A 24,962-nucleotide genomic window follows, 5' to 3' on the forward strand; every position below is an offset into this window, starting at 1 on the left:
AACAAACACACCCCAAATTAGCAGCTGCTTTTGAAAACTTTGGCCCAAATGTCCAAAAAATCACACAGGTTGTTTATTAAGTGTGCAGAAAGCTGTCTTCTTGAGTGTGGCCATTTATCGGAATCTTATGCACCAGTTTTCAAGCTTGGGTGGTTTGTTTGAGTCTCAGTGCAATAGCCTCATGGTGCAATGCTGGAAAACCCTGTGTTTTCCCTTAATGGTTTGGTGGTGGCCAGCAATCTGAGCAAAGAGATGGTGCTTATTCATTTATATTTTCTTAGTCCCTGATGTAATAGAACATATGGATTTATCTCATGTCTTCCTGCCAGTGCGGTTATAGGAATAGCCCAGAGTACTGCAAAATCCAGAGATTTTGCAACAGAATTGAGTTTCCACTTGCTACAGAGTTTGCGGGGCCGGGCCCATAGTCAGGATCTGATGTTTGCCCTCCTTTTCCTTTCAGTGGAGGATGAAATGCTGCCGATGCGATTCCCGACTGCCTCATGCTTACAACAGTCACCGGGTGGAGAACATGCTTTCCTCCAAAGGACACATGCGCTGGTGGCAGTCCCAGAATGGTAGGTATTGGATTCACTTCCAAGCTGCTAGGATCCATCCCAGAAGCTGCAGCTGGCTTTCACAGAGACCTTAAGGGTGTGATCACTGATATCCTGGGAAGATATAGCTAGCATTGCTCGCTTTATAAATGACAGGCAGTTTATTAGCATAATTACAAGTCTCCATTACGGATGCCTTAAAAGATTTCAGGGAATAAACCCTGGCATATGGTCTGCTAGGACCATATCTATAGCTCTCTATACAGCTGGTAAGAAAGTGGGGTTGGGAAACCAGCTTCAAGTCCCTGCTCTGGGGTATTGTCTGTTCTGGTGGGTCTCTGTGGCTCTCCACTCCTCTGAAATTACATCCTGCACCTGAGAAATCTTCCCAACAAAATGTTAATCCAAACTGATACATTTCTACAAAAAGTTTCTGTTTTGACAAATTGGCATCTGCTGATTAAAAAAAAATTAATCAGAAAATCCCCGACCAGCTCTAATCACAACAGTGAAACTCCTCACACTCACCTTTGGTATAAAGAATCCCAGTGAAATCCATGGATCTTTGTTGATTTTCACCAGCTGAGGATCTGGCTCCATGAAGTTCAGCTCTGGTTGTGGATTTGGATCTGGACCTGAACATTCCCAAAGTGGTGGTTTGGCTCTGGGCTCCAGTGGGAACCCATCGCTGATACAAACAGGACAAGAGCCATTTAGAAAGCACCAGCTTTTCACCAGAAGGATGCCAGTGGATTTCCCAGGGGCCCCCATGGTTAATAATGATGGAAATGACAGGGTGAGGATTGTGGATTCAGCAAACAGGGTTTTGGTTTTGGCAGGTTACAAGCAAAGAGGAAAATGAATGACTTGACTCTGATGGGTAAAGGTTTTGTTTTTCTAAACTTCCTGAGGTCTGCAGCTCTGAAAACTGGCCTTTTGTGTCTCCTCAGATGTGAATCAGGTCTCCTTGCAGCTGGATCTCGACAAAAAGTTCCAGCTCAGCAGCATCTTGCTGGACTTCAGGGTATGTGAGCAGCTTGCATTTTAGTTACTGGGTTGTAAACTGTGCTGGGAGGAGCCCATGGGCCCTTGCAAGCAGAGGAGAATGTAAACCTATAGCCCCCTCCAGGCTCCAGATGAGACAAACAGGCAAACAAATGTCTTCTCCTGGGCACGAAGGCACCAGTATATATTCTGCTCCTTTCAGAGCTCGGTTTATTATTGCTTTAAAAAGTGTATTTGGAAACGGAGTGTGAAAACACACAGATGTGCGCACACACCTCTCTTTCTCTCTCCTTTCTTCCACTGTATTTGTATGATTGGTTCCTTGATTCGTCCATAAAGAATTGGCTGTTTTCTAGAGGTGACTCAGTGATCTGCGGCCTGTGCATCCCTATTGGTTCCTGACCAGGACAGCCAACCAGCCAGGAGGGAGGCCAGGAGCACAGGGAGAGGGGTTGAGTTGGAGCAGGCTTCAGGGGAAGCAGGCTCTGGCTAGTGGCAGAGGATAGAGAGGGAGCTGGCCCACGTGGGGAAGGCTTTGTAGAAAGAAGTAGGGCTGTGAGGGGATGAGTTCTGTTGTGGGGAGGGAAAGGGAGATGCGTGGAGAATCGGGGCACTGCACGTAGGAGAGGGGTCTGAGGAATTAAAAATGGGCTTCTTGCTCTGTGTGTGCTCAGCACTTCTGCGATCTCATCCTCCCCCTGCCCCCCACCCCTTTCCAGGCGCCTCTGCCCGTGGGGATGCTTATTGAGCGCTCCACCAACTTTGGCGAGACCTGGACGATCTATCAGTACCTGGCCTCTGACTGCGCCGCTACCTTTCCACGGATCCCCCAAGGCTCCCCCCAGAGCTGGCAGGACGTGCGCTGTCAGGAACTGCAGAGCCACCAGGGGCACCCTCTGCATGGGGGGAAGGTACGTTGTCTGAGATACTCGCTGCCTTAGGCCCACGTGGAGGGCCATGTTAGCAACCTGCCAGGACCCAGAAGGCCATAAAATAGAGCAGACTGCAGCCACCTCATCCTGAATATGGAGGAGCTTCCCATGAAAACTAGTGCTCCCAGAATGTGATGCTCTGTCTTGGTCCAAGCAACAAGCCTTTGAGAGCACCGCATACTGGGAAGTGTAGATTCTCTGGGCTGCACCTTCATATTCAACATGAGCACAGTATGGGCTGATTATGGAAACCTCTGGTTGCTTATGGCCCATGGACTGGAATTGGCCACCCCGGCATTTCATAGATTCACAGGTCAGAAGGGGCCACCACGATCAGCTTGTCAGAGTGCCAGAATAGCACTGGCCATAGAATTTTCCCCAGTAATCCCTGCCGTGGAGGGAGTTGTTCTTCCCCGTTGGGTTAAGAGGAAAGCTGGGAGATCTGAAAAGGACGGGAGAAGCTAGGGAGGGACACAATGCCCATTGCAGGCTGTTGAACCAAATGCAGCTCTGTGATTAACAAACTGAAGAGCTCACCTCCACTTTCTATATCTTCTTCAGCCGTTAATAAAACACAGGAATGTTGTTGCCCTATTTACATGCTCTGGGGGTCTAGCCAAATGGTTGTTCAACTTTCTTATTGTGGAGACACAGAGCAAACTGAGCTGTGTGGCCATCTATTGTTTCAACACCTAGTTAGCTTCCCCATTTTTGCCTTCTCAACTGCCCAGTAGCACCCTTTTCTTCCCAGTAGCATTCTCAGCCCATAGTCTATAGTTTGATACTGGCATCACCCAGATGCAGCAAGAGAGACCTTTCTGCTGATGTTCTGCAGGGTGTGAGACTGGCTAGTGAGCGTAGGGAGTGTCCCATGGGAAGATTCATGTTCCTTCAAGTATAAAAGCACCAAATGACTTGTGAGCAGCTGGGCATTTTGGTGGAATTGTTGCTGATTCCTCAGCAATGTTAATCTGCCCTTCAGCATGGTGCTCAGGAACTGCTACTCTCCAGAGGAGGCAGCTCCAGAGCGGGCATTTCATTGTTTAGATGGTTGGGAGATGAAAAGAAAGACCCATATTTTTTTTCCTTTAACCATCTTAATTGTTGCTTCTCTGTTCTTCTCCTCAGGTCAAATTCAACCCCCTTGACCTGGCATCCGGCATCACCACATCTCACAGCCAAAGCATCAGTCGTATGCACATCTCCTCATTTATACCTGGAGGAGGGGGGTTTCCCAGGGTTGCTTGCGCATCTTCCAGCTACAGATTTGCAAAGGAGGAGATTGTAGGTGCTCAGCACCAGCTGGAGGCTGCTGGACCCTGGAGATGAGCCAGCCTTTGCAATGACATGGCACTGTGAGGTGCTTTGTTTCTGAAGCATCTTTTAATCCTAGTGGTAGGTGCTGTGTTGGCACCTCTAAACAATGAACCCACAGAGCAGGGACAGTCCCCACAGCAGCGGTCTCACTCTTCTTCCCACCCCCGCAATGTCCCACAGAAATGCTTCAGACCTGCCAAAGAGAGAGACGTACATCCCATGGGTGGGAGAATACTTCAGTCTTCTCTGCTCCTTGATCTCTATCCTGATGCTGCCAACAACGGGGCCCAGCTAATGCCGGTTGTGGCACTGGTTCTCTCTGCCACATGTGCTTCCCTGCCCTGCTGGCCTGTGACTTCATTGCTGCTTCCTCCTCATTTGTCCTCTTCTCCCGTACAGACCTGGGAGAATTCACCAACCTGAGAGTCAACTTCACCCAGCTACCTCGCCTCCCACAGCAGGGCTACCGCTCACCCAGTGCCTTCTATGCTGTGACAGAAATGCAAGTGCAGGGAAGCTGCTTCTGCCATGGACACGCAGACCGCTGTACTCCCTCCAGAGACCCCAATGCCGTGATGCAGGTGAGAGCACAAGGGAAAACCAGGGGACAAGTGCTTTGCTGTGTCAGTTCTCAGCACCATCCCTGAGTTCTAGCTTTAACACCAGGCTCCTGTCCCAGTCCTGGCCTCCTGTCCCTCCACTGGTACTAGGGACGGTCAGCGGTGCTTCAGCAGCACGATCAGCCCTTAGGAGGGAGGGAGCACTGCACGTTGCTTAACACAGGCCCCATGCCAATTGAGGGACAGTGCTGATCCATTTTGCCTGAGCTAGGAGGATGCGGGGAGTGATACAGGATCCAAGGAGAACAGAGCTCTTTTGCTTGCTCAGGTCTGGCAATCATCTTGGCTCAGTTTTCCCAGGGCAAAGCACACAGTGTGTAATGTTTTAATGCACAAAGAGGAAGGTGGAAATGTCTACGAAGTGGTGCTTGTTGATTGCACGGATTCTTACTCAGGGCAAATCCACGCTACAAAATTAAGTGGACCTAAGTTACATTGACTTACAGCCACCGCAGTAATTAAACTGATTTTGCATGTCCACACTATGCTCCTTGCATCGGCGATGCGCGTCCTCAACAGGAGCGCTTGCACTGATTTCACTGTCATTGTGGGGCATTGTCGGATGGCTTCTGAAAGGCAGCAAGTTGATGTAACAACCCAGCGTCTACACTGACACTGCATCGACCTAATGATGTCAACCTAAGCGCTACACCTCTCACAGAGGTGGAGATAAGTCGGGGTAGTGGGCGAGTTACATCGGCGGGAGCGACTTTTTAGTGTAGACACTTACAGAATGAGGTTGACGTAAACTGCCTTACATCAACCTAACTCTGTAATGTAGACCAGCGCTCAGGCTGCACATCACAGCGGTGAAGTGAGGGTGTAACTGCACCTTCTGCCACTGCAAGCCTTCACTTTCCCTGGCTCCAGGAGACCCAGAAGCTCCTAGCTGACTCTATTTCATACCTAGATGACATTCACCACTACAGGCTTCTGGCTTCTAGTGTACATACTCGTCCCCTGACATTAGATACCTTGTGTAGTTGCTGGGAATTCATGTTAACAGCATCAGGCCATATCTACATCTATTTCCTAGCAGCAGTTTGTTCCCACACTGCTCTGGTCCTCACAGACTGACAGGAAGAAGAGGTGACTCTCACCGGGGAATGAGCAGGGGGGCCAGAAGGAGTAGCTACTGCCAGTGAGGTAGGGGTGTGCGTGTGTGTCACAGTGAGCTAACAGATTGGCTGCGAATAGGCTGTGAAGTTTTCTCTCTGTTCCAGGTTCACGGACACTGTGTGTGTCAGCACAACACGGCTGGCCCACACTGTGATCACTGTGCAGCTTTCTACAATGACCAGCCTTGGAGGCCGGCAGAGGACCACAACCCCAATGAATGCCGGAGTATGTCTGTCCATTGTCCAGCCATTCTTTCCCTCTCTTACCCTCGCCAAACCCCTCAGACCAGTTGAAATCTGTCTGATGTAACTCTGGGGCTGTGGCTGGACAATGAATTTAATTCCCTTTATTTTTTATTATTTCCCATCACCATCTAAAAATGGGTGGTTCTCACCATTAGACCTGACCCACAGTGACTGGCTTTTTCTCTCCCACGCTGTCTGTGCTCAGCTTGGAAAAGCATGTCAAGTTTTTATGGCTAGAACTAACTTGGACACTGAGAATTTTCTGAATCTTCTTAAGAAGCTAATTGCATTGCAATGATTGGAGCGGGGCAAAAATCTGAATCCATTCATCTGAACAACTTGGGGGTTTAGAATAATAATAGACCTTGATCCAAACCATCCGAATATGGCTTTTGCAAAACCAGTCCCAGAAATATCTGCTCCTGTTATTTATTTTATATTATGCTATATTAGGATTGCTGTAGAGCATAGAGGACCCAATGAGGATCAGGGCCTTAACACGCTGGACAGCCCTCCCCCAGACTTAGTCCCTGTCCCAAGGAGCTTACAGCCTCAGCAACAGCCTCCCTCAAAGACACAACCTGGCAGGGCCAGCTTCCAAATGCTGCACTATAGTTAAGAGCTATTGTGAATGTGAAAAGAAAAGGAGTACTTGTGGCACCTTAGAGACTAACCAATTTATTAGAGCATAAGCTTTCGTGAGCTACAGCTCACTTCCTCAGATGCATATCGTGGAAACTGCAGCAGGCTTTATATATACACAGAGAATATGAACCAATACCTCCTCCCACCCCACTGTCCTGCTGGTAATAGCTTATCTAAAGTGATCATCAGGTGGGCCACTTCCAGCACAAATCCAGGTTTTCTCACCCTCCACCTCCCCACACAAATTCACTCTCCTGCTGGTGATAGCCCATCCAAAGTGACAACTCTTTACACAATGTGCATGACAATCAAGTTGGGCTATTTCCTGCACAAATCCAGGTTTTCTCACATCCCCCCCACCCCCATACACACACAAACTCACTCTCCTGCTGGTAATAGCTCATCCAAACTGACCACTCTTCAAGTTTAAATCCAAGTTAAACCAGAACATCTGGGGGGGGGGGGGGGTAGGAAAAAACAAGAGGAAACAGGCTACCTTGCATAATGACTTAGCCACTCCCAGTCTCTATTTAAGCCTAAATTAATAGTATCCAATTTGCAAATGAATTCCAATTCAGCAGTTTCTCGCTGGAGTCTGGATTTGAAGTTTTTTTGTTTTAAGATAGTGACCTTCATGTCTGTGATTGCGTGACCAGAGAGATTGAAGTGTTCTCCGACTGGTTTATGAATGTTATAATTCTTGACATCTGATTTGTGTCCATTTATTCTTTTACGTAGAGACTGTCCAGTTTGACCAATGTATATGGCAGAGGGGCATTGCTGGCACATGATGGCATATATCACATTGGTGGATGTGCAGGTGAACGAGCCTCTGATAGTGTGGCTGATGTTATTAGGCCCTGTGATGGTGTCCCCTGAATAGATATGTGGGCACAATTGGCAACGGGCTTTGTTGCAAGGATAAGTTCCTGGGTTAGTGGTTCTGTTGTGTGGTATGTGGTTGTTGGTGAGTATTTGCTTCAGGTTGCGGGGCTGTCTGTAGGCAAGGACTGGCCTGTCTCCCAAGATTTGTGAGAGTGTTGGGTCATCCTTTAGGATAGGTTGTAGATCCTTAATAATGCGTTGGAGGGGTTTTAGTTGGGGGCTGAAGGTGACGGCTAGTGGCATTCTGTTATTTTCTTTGTTAGGCCTGTCCTGTAGTAGGTAACTTCTGGGAACTCTTCTGGCTCTATCAATCTGTTTCTTTACTTCTGCAGGTGGGTATTGTAGTTGTAAGAAAGCTTGACAGAGATGTTGTGGGTGTTTGTCTCTGTCTGAGGGGTTGGAGCAAATGCGGTTGTATCGCAGAGCTTGGCTGTAGACGATGGATCGTGTGGTGTGGTCAGGGTGAAAGCTGGAGGCATGCAGGTAGGAATAGCGGTCAGTAGGTTTCCGGTATAGGGTGGTGTTTATGTGACCATTGTTTATTAGCACTGTAGTGTCCAGGAAGTGGATCTCTTGTGTGGACTGGACCAGGCTGAGGTTGGTGGTGGGATGGAAATTGTTGAAATCATGGTGGAATTCCTCAAGGGCTTCTTTTCCATGGGTCCAGATGATGAAGATGTCATCAATATAGCGCAAGAAGAGTAGGGGCTTTAGGGGACGAGAGCTGAGGAAGCGTTGTTCTAAATCAGCCATAAAAATGTTGGCATACTGTGGGGCCATGCGGGTACCCATAGCAGTGCCGCTGATCTGAAGGTATACATTGTCCCCAAATGTAAAATAGTTATGGGTAAGGACAAAGTCACAAAGTTCAGCCACCAGGTTTGCCGTGACATTATCGGGAATAGTGTTCTTGACGGCTTGTAGTCCATCTTTGTGTGGAATGTTGGTGTAGAGGGCTTCTACATCCATAGTGGCCAGGATGGTGTTATCAGGAAGATCACCGATGGATTGAAGTTTCCTTAGGAAGTCAGTGGTGTCTCGAAGGTAGCTGGGAGTGCTGGTAGCGTAGGGCCTGAGGAGGCAGTCTACACAGCCAGACAATCCTGCTGTCAGGGTGCCAATGCCTGAGATGATGGGGCGCCCAGGATTTCCAGGTTTATGGATCTTGGGTAGTAGATAGAATATCCCAGGTCGGGGTTCCAGGGGTGTGTCTGTGCGGATTTGATCTTGTGCTTTTTCAGGAAGTTTCTTGAGCAAATGCTGTAGTTGCTTTTGGTAACTCTATCACCAGCAGGAGAGTGAATTTGTGTGGGGGGGTGGGGGGGTGAGAAAACCTGGATTTGTGCAGGAAATAGCCCAACTTGATTGTCATGCACATTGTGTAAAGAGTTGTCACTTTGGATGGGCTATCACCAGCAGGAGAGTGAATTTGTGTGGGGGGGTGGAGGGTGAGAAAACCTGGATTTGTGCTGGAAATGGCCCAACTTGATGATCACTTTAGATAAGCTATTACCAGCAGGACAGTGGGGTGGGAATAGGTATTGTTTCATATTCTCTGTGTGTATATAAAGTCTGCTGCAGTTTCCACGGTATGCATCCGATGAAGTGAGCTGTAGCTCACGAAAGCTCATGCTCAAATAAATTGGTTAGTCTCTAAGGTGCCACAAGTCCTCCTTTTCTTTTTGCGAATACAGACTAACCCGGCTGTTACTCTGAAACCTGTCATTGTGAATGTGATGCACGAGGATAGAGTGCCATCTAGTGTCGAGCTGGAAGAACTCCAGCTGCTGGTGGTTTCTGAATGATCAGCGTTTAAACGGGGTGTTCCTCATTTTCTAGGGTGCAATTGCAACGGTCACTCGGAGACGTGCCATTTTGACCCAGCTGCGTACCAAGCCAGCGGTGGGGTGAGTGGAGGTGTGTGCGACGACTGTCAGCACAACACAGCGGGGAGGAACTGCGAAAGCTGCCAGGCCTACTTTTTCCGCAACCAGCGGCAAGATGTCACCCATCCGGAAGCCTGTCTGCGTAAGTGGCATTCCCTGGGCACTGGCCATCTCCTTGGGAGACCTGCCCCTTCCACTCCCAGCGACTTCTCCGTGGTCTCCTTGTCGCTGTTCTTTATGTAATGTGTGTATTTTTCAGCTTGCGAGTGTGACCCGGACGGCACGGTGCCTGGGTCCAGCTGTGACCCTCTGACCGGACGCTGCGTTTGCAAGGAGAACGTGCAAGGGGACCGCTGCCATCTCTGCAAGCCTGGGTTCACCCAGCTCACCAATGCCAACCCCCTGGGATGCCACAGTGCGTGAGCACAGAAACTACCGCCACTTTCTGGAAGATGCTTTAGTCAGACACAAATTACTGGGCTCAGTATAGGGGCAACAGGGAATTCTCTGGCCTGGGTTATGCAGGAGGCCAGACTATGTGATCAAAGGGTCCTTTCTGGCCTTGAAATGAATGAGTCTTGGAAAGCAGATGCACACATTGGCTTTAGGAGAGGTGGGTTTTTAAGGTGGTGGGGGAACATAGTTGTCTGGGTAAAATCAGAATTACCCTGAGCTTTCTGTCAGTGCTTGAACCTGGAGCAGAGGCCTCTTCATGGTGCGTCCTGGCTGCCTGGTTCCAGGGCATAACAGAAAGGTGGGTCCAACCCAGCCCTTTTACGTGGCTTCCCGGAGAGCTTTGAATGGGATCAGCTTCCAAGCCAGCCTCGGGGTGGGGCTTGCAGACCCGGCCAGCGAAGATTTGCAAAACCCAGCCCCTGCAGTGGCTGTGTCCCAGTCTTGAGGAAGAGAACTGGTTTTCAGCTTGGCAACAAGCCGGGCCCTCTGGGGCCAGGTGAGAAAACCTGTTCTGATGAGCCTCGCCGGCTGGTGGTTCGGAGCGTGGGGGGTGTGATGCACTCTCACCCTTGCGTGCTCGTTTGAACAGAACCAGGACCTCCAGGTCCACATTCGCGCCCGGCTAGTCCTGTGCATCTCACACTGGATTCTGCAAATGCCTCAGCAGCTGTGAAAGACAGTGCCGTGCTGCAGCGAGGCGGTTTCCCTGCTACAGCAGGTGGCAGCATGGGCTCAGGTTCAGTCATTGGCATGGGGAACAAGCTCAGCAAAAACTGGATGCAATGATCTCCGTGCATTTGTCATGCCCTGGATAGGGCTGGAGGAGGGGGGACCCCAGGGTCACAGAGACTTTGGAGTCATAACCTCAATGTCATGGTGCATTGTCTGACAGGACACTACTGTATTAAACCGGATACGTAGCACCGATGTCACCAGGCTCTGGCACAGGGGCAGTGGTATAGAAGCTGCCTCCTTTTGACTCTGAATATTGGGAGAAAGGCCTGCTTTGTCCCTGTGCTGCCGTCCTGTGGTCCTCTGAACTCACCCCACTCTTGCACCTTTCCTGCATGCTCATTTCCCCTTTAAAGCAGACATCCCTTCAGGAATCTGGTCCCCCAAGCAGCCCGACTAACCCCCAGGCCTTGGAGTGGTCATCGCCCAGTTCTAACGACAGAGCTGGCTGAACAAGCCCCCTTGCCTTTCAGAATGTGCCTGCAGCACCCTGGGGACCCGCCAGGACGCACCCTGCGACGACGAAACAGGGAGGTGCTTCTGCCTGCCCAACGTGATGGGAGCCAATTGCGATCAGTGCTCTGCCAATCATTGGAAGATCGCCAGCGGCCAAGGCTGTCAGCCGTGCAACTGCGACCCTCGCAACTCCTTCAGCCCACAGTGTAACCAGGTACGGACCCCAGATTTCATCCTAGGGAGCTAGTTGGCAGCAGCAGTGTGGGAATCCTGGGCGTGGACAGACACTATGCTACAGGGCACAGTTTGCAACCCTTGGGGTCATTGTATCTCACGTAACGCTGCCGGGGAGCACTTTGCACTCCGTCTGCCCCGTCAGTAGCCACTAACGCCCTGTGTCAAACGGCACCTAGACCATTAGTGACCATGGCTGTGTAACAGCACAATTAGCTTGGTGCCGTGGGTGGGATGCTGGGTCAGGATACTAGGTTAGAACTTGAAAGACCTGGGTTCAGTTCCCTGCTGTGCCACCAATATCCTGTGTGTCCTTGGGCAAGTCACTGTGTCTCTCTGTGCTGCAGTTCTCCATCTGTAAAATAGGGATTACAGCTCTCACAGAGGTGCCATGAGGATGAATACATTAACAATTGCAAGGATCTCAGATATTATAGTAATGGGGACCATATAAATACCATAGACAAGTGCGGGGAAATGATATTAATTAGAACTGGCTGAAATTCCATGAATTTCAAAATTTTGATGAACTTTCTATTTTGAAAAAAAGGAGGAAAAAAATTCAGCGCACTTTTTACAGTTTTCCCTCTTTCCCCACTGTTTTTCAATCACCTCTAAAAATAATCCTGTTAATGCTGCTGGCACTGCTCTTGGCTTGAATGGATCTTTCTGAGACTGGAACTGGTCCGGCTGGTTTATTAGAACAGCTGAGGATGTCACCAGCAGCAGCGCACGCGAGGGCCCCTGCTGTGTGGGGCGGTGACATGGTATTGTGCCACCGAGTGATCACAGAGTTGAGACCACTTATTAGATGGTCTCATCTTGCCACTTTTCTATGGAACCTGCCTCTCTCCTTTAGGAAAGGGCTGCATCACGTGTCCCTAAAGCACCCGGCAATTGTCTGTAGTCCATCATGCCCTTCATGCAGTGCAGGAAGGCAAACCGGTAATTACAAAGACAAGGCTAAGCCATTTTAAAGGTCTGCTCTTTAGCAAAGAAATCCTAATAGGAGCTCTTAAGCTGTGGGAGAAGGGGGACTAATTATCCTCATTAATCAGTGAGAGGAGAACAAGGAAAATTCAGGTTATATATTAGGAAAAATATGCCAATTGTAACAATCAGAGGTGGGTCCTAAAATCAAACAACTGGGGATTCAGAATCGACTCCAGATCCAGTTTTTGTGGTTGATTCCTCTGTCCTACATAGAACCAAAACCTGAGGTCTGAACATCTCGAACATGGGGCTGTTTGAAATCTGGAATCAACATTATTTGTTTATTATTTGTGTTGCAAACATGCCTAGGGGCTAGCTCAGACTGGCGTCTCACTGCGCTAGGAGATGCACAGACACGTAATAAGACACAGTCCCTGCCTGAAAGAGCTTACAGTCAACACAGAGGATACTGACAAAGGGAGGATTATTATCCCCATTTTACAGATGGGGAACTGAGGCACAGGGAACCTAAGTGACTTGTGCAGGGGTCACAGCAAGTCTGTGGCAGAGCAGGGATTTGAGTCCCAGTCTCTTGAGTCACAATCCAGTCTCAGCTAGGTTGTATTTTTACATTAGAGCCGTCCCTGAGAACTGGGTGTCAGTTGATTCTTTTCCCCTGTAAAAGAAAGAGGGTGTTTCTCTCCAAGGACTGTACATTGGAGTTTTCTTTGGGATGGCTCATTGCAGACTGACCCTAGCCCTTGTATGGGGCAGGATAAGGGGCAGCATGCGCCTGCAAAATCATCTGCTTTTAAAGCAGAGCAGGCCGGTATTTCATCCTTAATTACCGTCCCCTTGTTGGGAGAGTGGAACATGCAATGGATCCACTGGCTGCAGAGGACTGGCAGCTGATACAAGCATTGGAAAGGGGCCTTTTTGAGTTGGGCATGCACAGTGGAGACTGAGGGAAATGAAAGTCAGTATTTCTGCATTCCCCTGGGCACTTCAGGGGTCTGAGATACTGAGGGTGATTCAGAGGCTGTGGGGGCCCCTAGAATGGTTCAAGCTATGGTCACCAGTCAGAGCAGTGTGGGGACACGTGTCTAAGGACTCGCATCTCCCTCCTTAAAGTCAGCTGATGATCTCTCCCCAATTCCCTCCCCCCGCCCCGATACTGTCAATCTGAGATATGGTAATATCCTTGCATTTGCATTGTCTACAGTCTGTAAGGTCAGCATCTTCCAATGGCAGAAACATCAAATCCTGTGCTACATTCTTTGTTTCTCGCCCTTGGCCTAGTAAAGATTCGGAGCCGATGTGTCGGAGCAGAAGGGCTTGGGTAATGGAGAGAGAGAGCTCTTTGCGTGCAGGAGATGCAGCGGGGAGGAGAACTCTCATCACAGCTAGCATGGGACTTGGGCCAACGTTTTCAAACACTGGTGATGTGGGTTGTCAAAAGTGCTCAAGCCAACAGGGGCTGGAAGGATTCAGGCCTCGTAAGGTGTCTGTGCTCTGAGCTGGGAGTGTGATTCCCAACGCCAGGACACATACTCCCACTAGCTTGATGAGAGCTAGCGCGGGGCTGTCTCCTCGAGCTCAGAGCCCAGACATACCCTTATGGAGGCACTTCGGTGTGGAGGTAGGGGTGTAACTTCAGGCACTCAGGGGTGACTAAGTTCAGCATTGGGCCCTGCAGCAGAAGGGCGTCACTAAGAGAGACGTGAAATGGAAGTGAGAGGGGGAAAAACTTGGGCTGAATAAGTAGCTGAGTCTCCCCCGGGAAAGAATGGGATTGCCACTCCTGGGGACTCTGCACACTAGTCCTGTTACCAAGGGACATTGCTACGAGGGGGTGTGATTTGCTGGTTCAAGAACAAGCGAGGGAGGGCTTTCCCCCTGTCCCCCTGCAGACATAGTTCAAAGCTGTTTCCCCGCTGATGTGCCTCTCTTGGTGTAGTTCACAGGGCAGTGTCAGTGCCGGGAAGGCTTCGTGGGGCGTACCTGCTCCGCTGCCCAGCTGCGGGTTTGTCCAGATGGGTCCTATGGTGACGTCAGGACAGGATGCAGAGGTCCGTACGATAGTTGTTTATCACTGTTTTTCAGTACCGGGGAATTATTGTTTCTAAAAATGTCTCCTGGCCCTTGTCCTGCCACTTCAAAACCTTATTGCTTTTGGTAGACGAGACCATTCCCCTCTGGAACAGCCCCCCTGTGTGTCTCTGTTCCTCTTCCCATCCCTCCGTGTGTCTAGTACTGCCTCCTGCTGGGTCCTTTCCTGCCACCTTCCATGCCAGAGCCTTCCCCCCTGCATCCTGGATAAGGTGTGAGATGTTGGGGCTCACCACTCTAATTCCTTTCCACAGAGGGTCCATGCAGGGGAAGTGGGATACAATGGGGATCTGATTTAGCAGCACTGCCTTGCCTGTCACAGGCTTTCACCTCCCCCTCTCCACCCAACAGAGTGTGACTGCAATTTCCAGGGCACGGAGGGGATGGGGTGTGACAAGACCACAGGCAGCTGTCTCTGCCGCCCTGGCTTTACCGGGCCTCGCTGCGACCAGTGCCAGCGGGGTTACTGCAGCAACTACCCCCGTTGCGAGACATGCCACCCCTGCTTCCAGGCCTACGACAGCGACATTCGCCGGTTCGGCCTGCGCCAAGTCAGCCTGAGAAACTCCACCTCACGACTGCAGCTGGGAACAGGGGGCGCTGGCTTCAGCACTCGCGTCTTGGAAGCAGAAGGCAATGTTCAGCAGATTCAGGGGATCCTCGGCAACCCCCTAGTGACGCAGCAGGGCCTGGGTCAGGTGTCCAGCATGCTCACTGCAATCAGGTAAAGGACTCCTCCTCACTTGTACAGATGATCTGTTCACAGTGCCCAGAACCCCATACCGGCCTCTACCACTTGAGCGAAAGGAAGAACTCCCTGGGCTGGCTGCAGTAGGAGGCTCTTATCCTGTGTGGACCTGATACTAGAGAGGGGCTCAATATACACACTTAGCGTGTTACACATTTAATCCCACTAACATTTTTGCCTCTTCTTCAGTTTAAAATACGTCTGCTTGGCTCAGTGATCGCACAATTTGGAGGTCCTGCCATAAGTGCTCGTCCTGCCAACCTATCTGTCCTCCTAATCCACAGACTGGGTAGAACAAACTGTGAGCCCCTCATTCCCATTGTTTGCACAGGTCATCCTAGGGAAATTATTGCCCCAGATGATTAGACAGACAGATAAGGCAGAGAGGCAGTGCTGGCCTTGGATTGAGGATGCATTCCTGGCTCTTCCACCAACCTCCTCTATGATCGGGAGAAATCCTTTCCCCTGCCTAAGCCTCTTTTTCCCCTCACATCTTTTGTCTGGTATCTATTCGGATGCAAAAGTTTTGGGGCAGGAACTCTCAGCTCTCTCTTGCTGTGTGTATACAGCGCCTAGCACAATGGGACCCTGATCTCAGCTGGGCTCTCTGCACGCAATACACATAAGACGGACAGACGGTGCTCTCTAATATGGTTCATTTTCTTTTCTCCTTTCTCGATTTCAGACAGCAGGTCCAGGGCATAAATCCTGACCTACCCTTTGTGAATGACACCTTCTCTCTAGCCAATGATCTTGAAGCCCTGGACAAGAGCCTGCTTTTCGTTAACGGGCAGTACCAGATTAAGAAGACCCAGTTTGAAGCCAGCCGCCACACAGACCTTTCAGGTAGGCAGTTTTGGCTCAATGCAGTTGTACTCTACCATCCATGGTGACTGCAATTCTGGCTACTTTTCCACCAGTCGGATGGGTGAGGAGCATCACTGTATTGATGGGCAATTTAGGATCAGCAAATAGTTATGCAGGTTAGGGGTACTCTTTCCACTGAACTTCAAAGCTTTCATCAGCAATTTTGCACCTATAGCTGGTAGAATTTGTCTCCAAAGCTTTGGCATCAGAAAGGTTAGCCACAGGCAGTGTTGCTACTAGTATCCCAGCAGTCCAGCTGATTTCCCTCCCAGACAGCACACACTTCCTTCTGGATGTTACAGAAGCACCTCTCCTAAAACACAGCCTGAGCTTAATTGAAAAAGGGAAATAAAAGCCCCTCTGAGAATCTGTCACCAGGACTGGAAGGAAGCAGAACGAATGAAGCTTTTGCACAGATGGAAAAAGTGATGGGGTAGAAGAGGAAGCCAAGTGGTTGTCAGACCCTGTTGGGAAGAGCTAATTAAGTCTTGTGATGATGATATTGGTGGATTGCCTCCACATCCCTGCTACAGCTAGTTCCCTAAAGATTTCTTATTCTTTCTTATTGTTTTCGGCTTTCCCTCATTGACTCATTGCACAGTGTACTTCTGTTTGGATTTTCTGGCAAAGCACTGATCTGAAGCGCTAGAGAATGACCTCGGAGGCTTATGGTAGATTCCATCTTTCTTCTCTGCAGTTCCATTTACTTCTCTCAATCTCTGGCTGTCTGAGCAAAGGTTAGGCCCTGATTGCTCCCATTGAGGGCTGAGGTGTGTGTGTCTGTGCTTCTGTTGAGCAGTAGAGAGGAAGCAGGACTTCCTTGCCGTGATTCCAAAGGGGTTCTGCATTCAGCAAGCCAGCTGGGCGGATTGGTGGGTTCAGATGGAGAACTTGAGAATCGTAGTAGCTTCAGCAGGAAACTAAGAAAAGCCTGGCGGTTTGTAGTGAGCTTCCCTTTGAGATGTTGGGTTCAACTGAAATCTAGAATCCCATCCAGAATCCTCCGCATTTTTCAACCCAAGGTTTTACCAGTGGTTTGTTTTACTTTAAAGTGAGTTCACTCTTTCATTGTCCTGTACGGGTCACTCCTCTCCTTCCATCTGTGAGGTCACATCCTTGGTCCTCCTATGGCCACTTTACACTGCTCTGCTCCAGCAAAGGAGAATAACCACAGCGGGGTACGAAGGTCCTGCAGCCGTGCCTACGCCACCCCCTCCTCTGGCTCCCAGTGGAGGGTTTCTGGCTAGGAGAACGTGGGAATGGCCGGGGCATCATGTGATCCCATGCTGTCAGGACAGTCCCTCTTAGATGGGTGTGAGAGAGAGCAGCCCCCCCATGGACTACTCCAGGCCCTGTCAGTCCCCAGGCCTGGCGTGGGAAAGCCATAGACGTGCCATAAAGCCACCTTTGCCACCTGCTTCTGGGCAGCCCAGGATCGAGACCTGTATGTATTTTGTTCTCGTTTTGTTTACAGCCATTAGCTCAAAGACAGAATTAGACACACAAGGGAGGCTGCAGTTCACAGTGAAGCAATCAATAAAAGGACCGTTAATCTCTACCCTTGTGACTAACCAGTCTCGCAGCTTCCTCCCCCTTCCCCACCACACATTCTCTAGCAGGCTAAAATCAATCCCATGGTTTAGGTCGCACTGCTGCATGGATGAGTCATGGAGCCATTCACGTTGCACATGGTTTTATTCCTGCAGGAGCCTTCAAGACTGTCAGCTCTGCGTACCAGAGCTCCACCAACGCCAGCTACCGCATAGCGGGCACTTCCAGCCTGCTGGCTCAATCCAGAGAGAACCGGAGAATGACTGAGGGGCTGGAAAGCAGCTTTACAGACCACCCCTCCAGGCTGGAGGCCCTCCAGGGCGAGATGGCCTCCTCCCCCAACTTGACACCAACTATAAATAAGGTGAAACAGACATGGATCCTGTCGCAGGCTGAAATGGGGTGGTCAAAGCATGCCTGGCCAAGGATACGTCTACGTGCGGCCAGAGGTGTGACGGCAGCATGTGTGTACAAACCAGGGCTAGCTTTGATCTCGTTAGCTTGAGTACCAATAGCACTGAAACTGTATCAGCACAGGCTATTCAAGACCACCCAGGACCCTAGGTATATACTTAAGGGCCTAGTCTTGAGGCCACAGTTTCATTGCTGTTGGTATTTGAGCTGGCTAGATCAAAGCTAGCTTGAGCGTGTCTACCCATGCTGTAGTTGCACCTCTGCTGGCAGTGCAGGTCCATGTTTTGTCTCGGAGACGGTCTCATTTTTAAGACATGGCTGCAGGGCACAGAGGGTAGAGATCTCAGCCTGCACTGCTCCACCTAGACCCAAGCAGCCCAGCATGGTATGTTGGGATCTCTAGCATCCACAGGTTGCATCCCTCTGCCCCATTTTATGTACCGAAGGGGTGTGGTCTTGGGGCTCTTGGCAGGTGCTATTCAGCTGAGCCAAGGTTGAGCATTGCTTAGAATCCTAGAATATCAGGGTTGGAAGGGACCTCAGGAGGTCATCTAGTCCAACCCCCTGCTCAAAGCAGGACCAATCCCCAATTAAATCATCCCAGCCAGGGCTTTGTCATGCCTGATCTTTGTCAAGCCTGATCTGCCTGGTAACAGCAGATACGAAGGCACGGGATGGTCTCCCCACTAGTGAAACTTTTCCCCAGCAGTTCTCACTGCATTATGTCCCCAAGAGCTGTCTGGTTTCGGCTCAAGGTCTCCTTTTCTTTTTCTTCCCTATGCTGCTCTGCTATTGCCATGGAGACACATTTCAGCGTCTCCTGATGTATGTTGCTGTGGAGACCATCACTCATTCATCTCGCTGCTTTTCACAGCATCAGAGCCACCCCCATGTGAAAGATCCCTGCCTGTGACAGGAAGGGGGTAAATGACAGTCCCTGCACCATTTCTGAACCCTCACAGGCTGCTCCTCTTGGCCGCCTCACTAAATAGACCACACTGATACTGTTAGATGGCGACGTGCAATCCAAAACCTTTGCCATTCATGCAGAAGTACCCCCTAGGATTTCTCAGCCTATGGCCATCTGTACAAGCAAACCCTGTGGGTTACAGGGTATTTGTGGGCATCACGTATAACCTGGAGACCAGGTGTGCCCTGGCCCTTTGAAGTGTATTCGTTTATTTCTAGACACCCTGATGTGTTGTACGGAGCTTCTTCTGTTGCTCACAGACCTGATAACTGGAGCGCAGGAGTCGATACCATTTGTTCCTTGCCACTGACGGCTGCCAAATAGCGAGTGTGTACCTGCCTCCAAAAATATATACTCCTTCTACGGTACCCAGGGATGCTCTCCCTGAGTTACATACAGCTGTCTATGCATATCCTCCACTGCTCTGTATAAACTCTTCCCCGCACAATGCATTTGCTCCGTACTGCAAGACATTACCTTTCACTACGCTCCATGAACTGTTCTTGGGTGCATCTTCTGTTACACTCCTGCACGACACTCATATATAGCCCCGCCTGCATGTACTCTCCTCTAAGCCCATGCTGAATGCGACACCAGAAATCGTCCTAAAAGAACTGTGCACCCATGGATATGCAGATACCCCTGTTCTCTTGTGTCTCTCTTGGAAGGTTCATCTCCACTCTAGTCTTTGTGCCATTGATGGTGAAGTAGCACCAGTACCATCAGAGCCTTCTCACCAGCATGCAGCTTCTCTCTGTGTTTAGATTTGCAGTGGCGTCAGATCCAAGGCCTGCACCCCTGGGCACTGTGACGGGGAGCTGTGTCCACAGGACAGCACAACGGGGTGCGGAAGGGGCCTCAGCTGCAGAGGGATCATTCCACTGTCAAGTGGTGCAGTCAGAACTGCTGAGAAGACCACCAGAGAGCTGGATGGCATAAAGACTCAGCTCCAGCGGACCATGCAGATGGTAGGTACAGGGAATGAGGAGCTCAGGGGTGTCTGCTTCCACAGGTAACGGCAAGGAGGGGCTGATTAGCATACACGCTGTGTGTTCACCTGCTCCCAGGATACACTGCAATGGAGATGTCACCTTCATTAAGCAGAGAGGGGGATGGCAGGCATGTTTACCCAGGCAGGGCTCAAATAATTCACCTCAAACTTCACCCAAAACTGAATTTCCTGGGTGGCTTGGAAATGTTAGTAGAACTTCTTTTAAAAAGTGGTCATTTTTTGTGCTGACTCTGCATGTCCTGGCTCCCTCTGAGAGTGGAAGCCAAAGGTCTGAAATACCCAGGGAACAGCTCTTCTCCAGGTGTTTCCAGCACTCAGGGAAGGTCACCAGGAGCTTGTTCTCACTGAATTTCCTGGGCAGCAATGCAAGATGGAGAGCGGGTTTAGAAAGCTTAAACTTCTCAAGTCTTTTGATGCTGCTCTGATGCTCCAGTCTCTCTGCACCATCCTTAGTTAGGACCCAGCATGTACACGTTAGCCACATTAGTCCCTTCCTACAGACTTTCATTTGAGTATCTCAGAGCACTTTGCACATGCTAAGGGCAGAATTTTCCAAGGCGACTCATGACTTAGAAGCCCAAGTCCCATTGAAAGTCTGTTTTGAAAATCCTATCTTAAAGCTTTATCCCTCAAGCCTCTCCTCCAATCTGTTGACAATGGGGCAACCAAGACAGAGAGTGGTGGAGTGACTTGCCCAACGTCACCTACGGAGTTGGTGGCAGAGCCCAGACAGGGCTGGTGAGCTTTCTAGGCTGTCTTGTGCCAAGTAGAACCTGACTTTACTGGGGGCACTGTTGTTGGCAGATCAGGGCAGCAGAAACAGCTTCAAACCAAATCCAAAGCAATGCACGACGTCTCGGGGACCAAGTGAGTGTAACCAGGACCCAGATAGAAGGAGACGTCCGACGCATCCAGCAATTCATCCAGCAAGTCCGCAACTTCCTGTCAGGTAAATCCATTAGTCTCCATGCATGTGAGGGCAGGACACTGAGGGGAAACCTCTAAGGGACTCCTTAACTAAGCCCACAGCATGCCCATGCTTGTCCCTTTGTGGATGGAAAACCTTAGCCACAAGAACAGGGAGAGGTGAGAACAGGTCAGGGAATCACTCCCCCAACCTGACTTACACCTGTTCACCTGGACAAGGGTTTGTTGGCTGGTTACAGTGGATGTGCCAGTTCTGAGTACAGTTAAAGAAGCCTTTGAAGATCTGGCCTTGTATTCTCTGCTAAGTCTTTAAATCTCATGAGAGGAATTCTTGGTTGCATTGAGAAAGGGAATCCCGGCAGAAGAATTACATAATCACTAGGCCATTGGGATCCCCATCAGCTCTAGCTCCTTAGATGTGTTTTCTGAAGAGCCGGGGAAATAATAACCCAGGGGTTTGTCTCATGGTACAAATATTTGCTTTGGTTTTGATCCATGTACGTTAAACACCTCCAAGGTTTGCTTTGTACTTAAAGCTCAAAGGAAGCCCAAAACTCAGTGAAAAGGTCTCAGTTTCACCTAATTCGTGTTGCAAGGAAAAAATAAATTGGCATCAGATTTGCTGGAAAAAAGGCCCAGGAGCTTTCAAAAGGTTTGCAAATATTTGAATTGCAGTCCGAGTTTCAATGAGACCTGAGAACAAGCAAGTTCTGATTGGCGTTGGGCCTTTTTGTGGACAGTTCTCTTAGTTCTAATAATATTTTGCAATACCCACTATCATCCTTGCATCAGTTCACACTGCACTGTCTGGGGAATCAGACGTGGTTAATATTCTTAGTCTAACACTAAGACAACCATTTTTAAAGGGAGTGCTGCTTTTGCTTTGCCTAAGAGTGTAAATGTCACTAATGCACCATGAGCCCCGGACAGCAGACTTGTATTCAAAAATGGACTAACATTGATATAAGTTGAATGTCGTCAGCTCTGGTATTTGACTATATCTAGAATGGTTTGGGTATTTGACTATATCTAGAAAGGTTTGGGCCTTCAGCACCTGAAACTTAAATTAGTTCTCCCCTGGGGAGTGAAAGTACAGTCTGACCATGACCACCATCTTCAGAGTCAAGCTTTGATTGTGCCATTCTCACAGAACTAGATTAACTACTGGTGGTATAACCCTGGTGACCTCCATGGAGTTACACCTGGGACAGATTTAGCCCATTGCCTTAATGGCCTCCAAATGCCATCTGTGAAGTTACCGTAAGTGGCTGTAGGGAGGGCAGAAGTTGCTAGCCCTCGGCCTTCTGTACTGTAGAACTTAATGAGAAATCTAGCCACGCTTCCCACAGCTGTTCAGGAACCACTCTCCTTTTCCAAGGTGGAAAAAAACCAGTTAAAAACAAATCAACTGAATTTAGCAGAGGTGAAAAGAGCTGGAGTGACAGTCCTGGGGCACCAAGCACTCCATCTGCAGAGCAGGTACAGTACAGCGACAGCAGGGAGAGATTTCGTCACGTGTCTTCCACTGCCATTACACCTCTATCCTAGCATCTGAGAGCAGAGTACATTCTTCTTCACCTCGATGCTGAGGCAGCCTTTGAGGGCCCTAAGTTAGCATCAGTTATGATGGTGGCTTTTGCACAGCACTCAGACCTAGACCAGCTTTCCAGCAGCACTCAAGCAAATCTTCTATGGTGCAGACTATTAACCAGGCTAAAGAATTTATTGTGCCCCACAGCCAGTGGGATGACCTATAATTCATAAGCAGATTTTAATAACGGATCAACCTTATGAGAATTAGGTGAAGAAGAAAATCAGCACTGTCAGGTATTACAGAGATTACCAAGCCCCAGCTAATCCCTAACGCAGCGTCCTTTGGGATGTGCACGGCTCTTCTCTCTTCAGTGGTGATCGAGGAAGAGGCTTGTCCTGGAATACACATGCTGCTCAGTCTGTTGCTAGTGTCAGACTGTACTCCACATTTAGAGGCACAGATTTCTTTGTCAAATCAAAGGTATTGTTTTAGTACTCTGGCTGGAAGCTTGGCTGAAGTGTTTTGCAGTGTCCTTAGTTAAATCTCAACCAGTTCTTATTTTATTCCAGGCCATGGGTCAAGCTTATGCCTAGCGTTAGCTGGTGCAGCAACCTGCACTGACTTGTGCAAAGCTGAATCTGGCCCATTGTCTCTCTGCTCAACTGATCTGACTCCCCTGAGCTCAGAGGGTTCAGTTGTCAAAGAGTCACCTCCTGGATTTTGTCCCACGGTTGAAACCCTGCCTGCATGGTGGGATCCACAAAGACTGATTTACAGCTGGGACATACAGAACATCTTATCTGCGTAGCGAGTGGCTCTGGCTGAAGTACTGCCTAGGGTCCCTTAGGAGGGACTGTAAAATGGGGGATACACTAATGGACTAAGTTAGCGGTAATCTGGCCGCATGTTGGCAGACACATGCAACTCTTTGAATGAGGAGGTAGTGGGAGCTAGAGGAGCTGGGACTTCGTAACCCCTGAACCTGGTGTTTATAGTCACTTGCTGCATTGCCTGTCCCCTGGACTTCTGGCTCCCCATGCTGTGCTCCCAGACCTGCCCGCACGCTATTCTTGCAGCTCTACCTGACTTTTGTTTGTTTGTAAACTCTCTAGACCCAGCCACCGACCCTGCCACCATCCAGGAGGTCAGCGACTATGTGCTCTCGCTCCGCCTCCCAACGGACACTGCTGCCGTCCTGAGGAAAATGACTGAGATCCGAAACCTGGCTGCTAAGCTGCAGTGTCCTGAGAGCATCCTCACCCAAACAGCTGGTGATATCGCTAAGGCCAAGAGGCTTCAGCAAGAGGCTGAACAGGCAAGGTAAACTGGGCTTTAAGCTAATAGGATGAGAGTCTATGGGCCTGACCCAGAGTCCTTGGAAATGGATGGAAGTGGCCGTATATTTGCGTTTCTCAAGTCCCTCCAGAAGAGAGAGACTCCCCATTTCAATCCTGCTTCTCGCTGTCCATGTGGCCTTCCAGCAACTCCCACTCCCAGATTCACCTTGGTTGTGCCTGAGTCACGTTACACAGCATGGTTGGGATAATGTTGCCAGAATTACTGGAGCCAAATTGCATTTGACTGCTGGCCAGATCCTTAGCTTGTGTAAATCTGCATTGACTTCAGTGGAGATGTGCTGATTTATATCAGCTGAGATTCTAGCCCCATAGCTTGTGTGTCTGTACAGTACCTAGAGACATGGGACTCCAGTCTTGACTGGTGCCTCCAGCTGATACTGCAATGCAGATAATAAACCCTGCCTCTAATAACAATAGTCTGACATCCCTTCATTATAGATATTGGGGTGGGGATCTTTCCCTGACCAATGGGAACCTTTTTTGCTTCTTTGAGCTCCTATCATGAGAGATGATAGAGCTGAACTGGATTTCCAGGGACTCAGTAATGGGATCTTATAATCGCACAGTTACTAAGGGAGAGGACACGAGCATTAAATGGCCTATTTACTATCCTGATGGAAGTTGGGAGGCTTGTCCCTTTGAAAACAAAACAAAAAAACAAAACAGAGCACCCTTGTGGAGCTGGAATGGGTTTATTTTATGATCATTCCATCATAGCAATATTCTGGAGAGAAGGTTAATGCGATAAGAGTGTAAACCCACTGAGAGCATCTGACACCAGCTGAGTATGATGAGTTAGGGGAGTCTGGCTTTGCATGCAGACATTCCAGGGGAAAGTAAAAAGTCTCACTTCAAACTGGCAGCCAGTGTAACTGATGTAAAGCTTTAAGCAACTAATTGGGCACTTTCTTCCCCCTTAAATAATTCGTCTTTCCCCACTTTACCAAGTATTAGAAGCAGTTGTGCTTCTAATGGAGGCTTTGGTTTCTTTTCCCATCTTGCCTCCTCGTCCGAGTGGTAGGAAGTACAGCACTGCTTTTCTTCTTGGAAGGCAGCATGGTCAAGTACAGTGGCTTCAGGACTTCTGGCTTCTATTACAAGCTTTTCACATCTTCTCTTTGCAAGATGTTCCACTTGTCCAGCTTATCTCCCCTCTGCCGGTTTTTAACTTTTGAGCCACAAAGCAATACCTCATCATGTGTTGTCATTATAATTACATTATAAAGATAACGATACATTTTTGATTTAATTATGCTTCCCTACTGCATTCCCCCAGGAACCGAGCAAATGCTGTAGAGGGCAACGTGGAAGAAGTGGTGGAGAATTTGAGACAAGCAAACACAGTGCTCCAGGAAGCCCAGGATGCTATTAGTGGCTCCAGCTATTCCCTTCAGCTCATCCAACTCCGCATTGATGAGGTGAGTGATGTGCGCTGCATTCCTAGCATTAT

The 24,962-nt window shown here is 49.4% G+C and overlaps 1 protein-coding gene across 2 annotated transcripts in view; it reads left to right on the top strand.

Annotated features, from left to right (window-relative positions):
* Window positions 1–24,962, top strand: part of LAMB3 (laminin subunit beta 3) — a 49,132-nt gene that overhangs the window by 20,161 nt on the left and 4,009 nt on the right. For both annotated transcript variants that reach the window (XM_073319941.2, XM_073319943.2), the window contains exons 4-20: window positions 464–578; window positions 1,508–1,581; window positions 2,282–2,473; window positions 3,623–3,686; window positions 4,211–4,392; window positions 5,655–5,775; window positions 9,165–9,353; window positions 9,471–9,626; window positions 10,873–11,069; window positions 13,980–14,091; window positions 14,483–14,855; window positions 15,565–15,725; window positions 17,453–17,661; window positions 19,446–19,649; window positions 20,498–20,642; window positions 23,267–23,474; window positions 24,789–24,930. In XM_073319941.2, the coding sequence (XP_073176042.2) occupies window positions 464–578; window positions 1,508–1,581; window positions 2,282–2,473; window positions 3,623–3,686; window positions 4,211–4,392; window positions 5,655–5,775; window positions 9,165–9,353; window positions 9,471–9,626; window positions 10,873–11,069; window positions 13,980–14,091; window positions 14,483–14,855; window positions 15,565–15,725; window positions 17,453–17,661; window positions 19,446–19,649; window positions 20,498–20,642; window positions 23,267–23,474; window positions 24,789–24,930 (2,844 nt within the window). The remainder of the gene's footprint in view (window positions 1–463; window positions 579–1,507; window positions 1,582–2,281; window positions 2,474–3,622; window positions 3,687–4,210; window positions 4,393–5,654; window positions 5,776–9,164; window positions 9,354–9,470; window positions 9,627–10,872; window positions 11,070–13,979; window positions 14,092–14,482; window positions 14,856–15,564; window positions 15,726–17,452; window positions 17,662–19,445; window positions 19,650–20,497; window positions 20,643–23,266; window positions 23,475–24,788; window positions 24,931–24,962) is intronic.

This window comes from Lepidochelys kempii, chromosome 21, assembly GCF_965140285.1.
Source record: "Lepidochelys kempii isolate rLepKem1 chromosome 21, rLepKem1.hap1, whole genome shotgun sequence".
Lineage (NCBI taxonomy): Eukaryota > Metazoa > Chordata > Testudines > Cheloniidae > Lepidochelys > Lepidochelys kempii.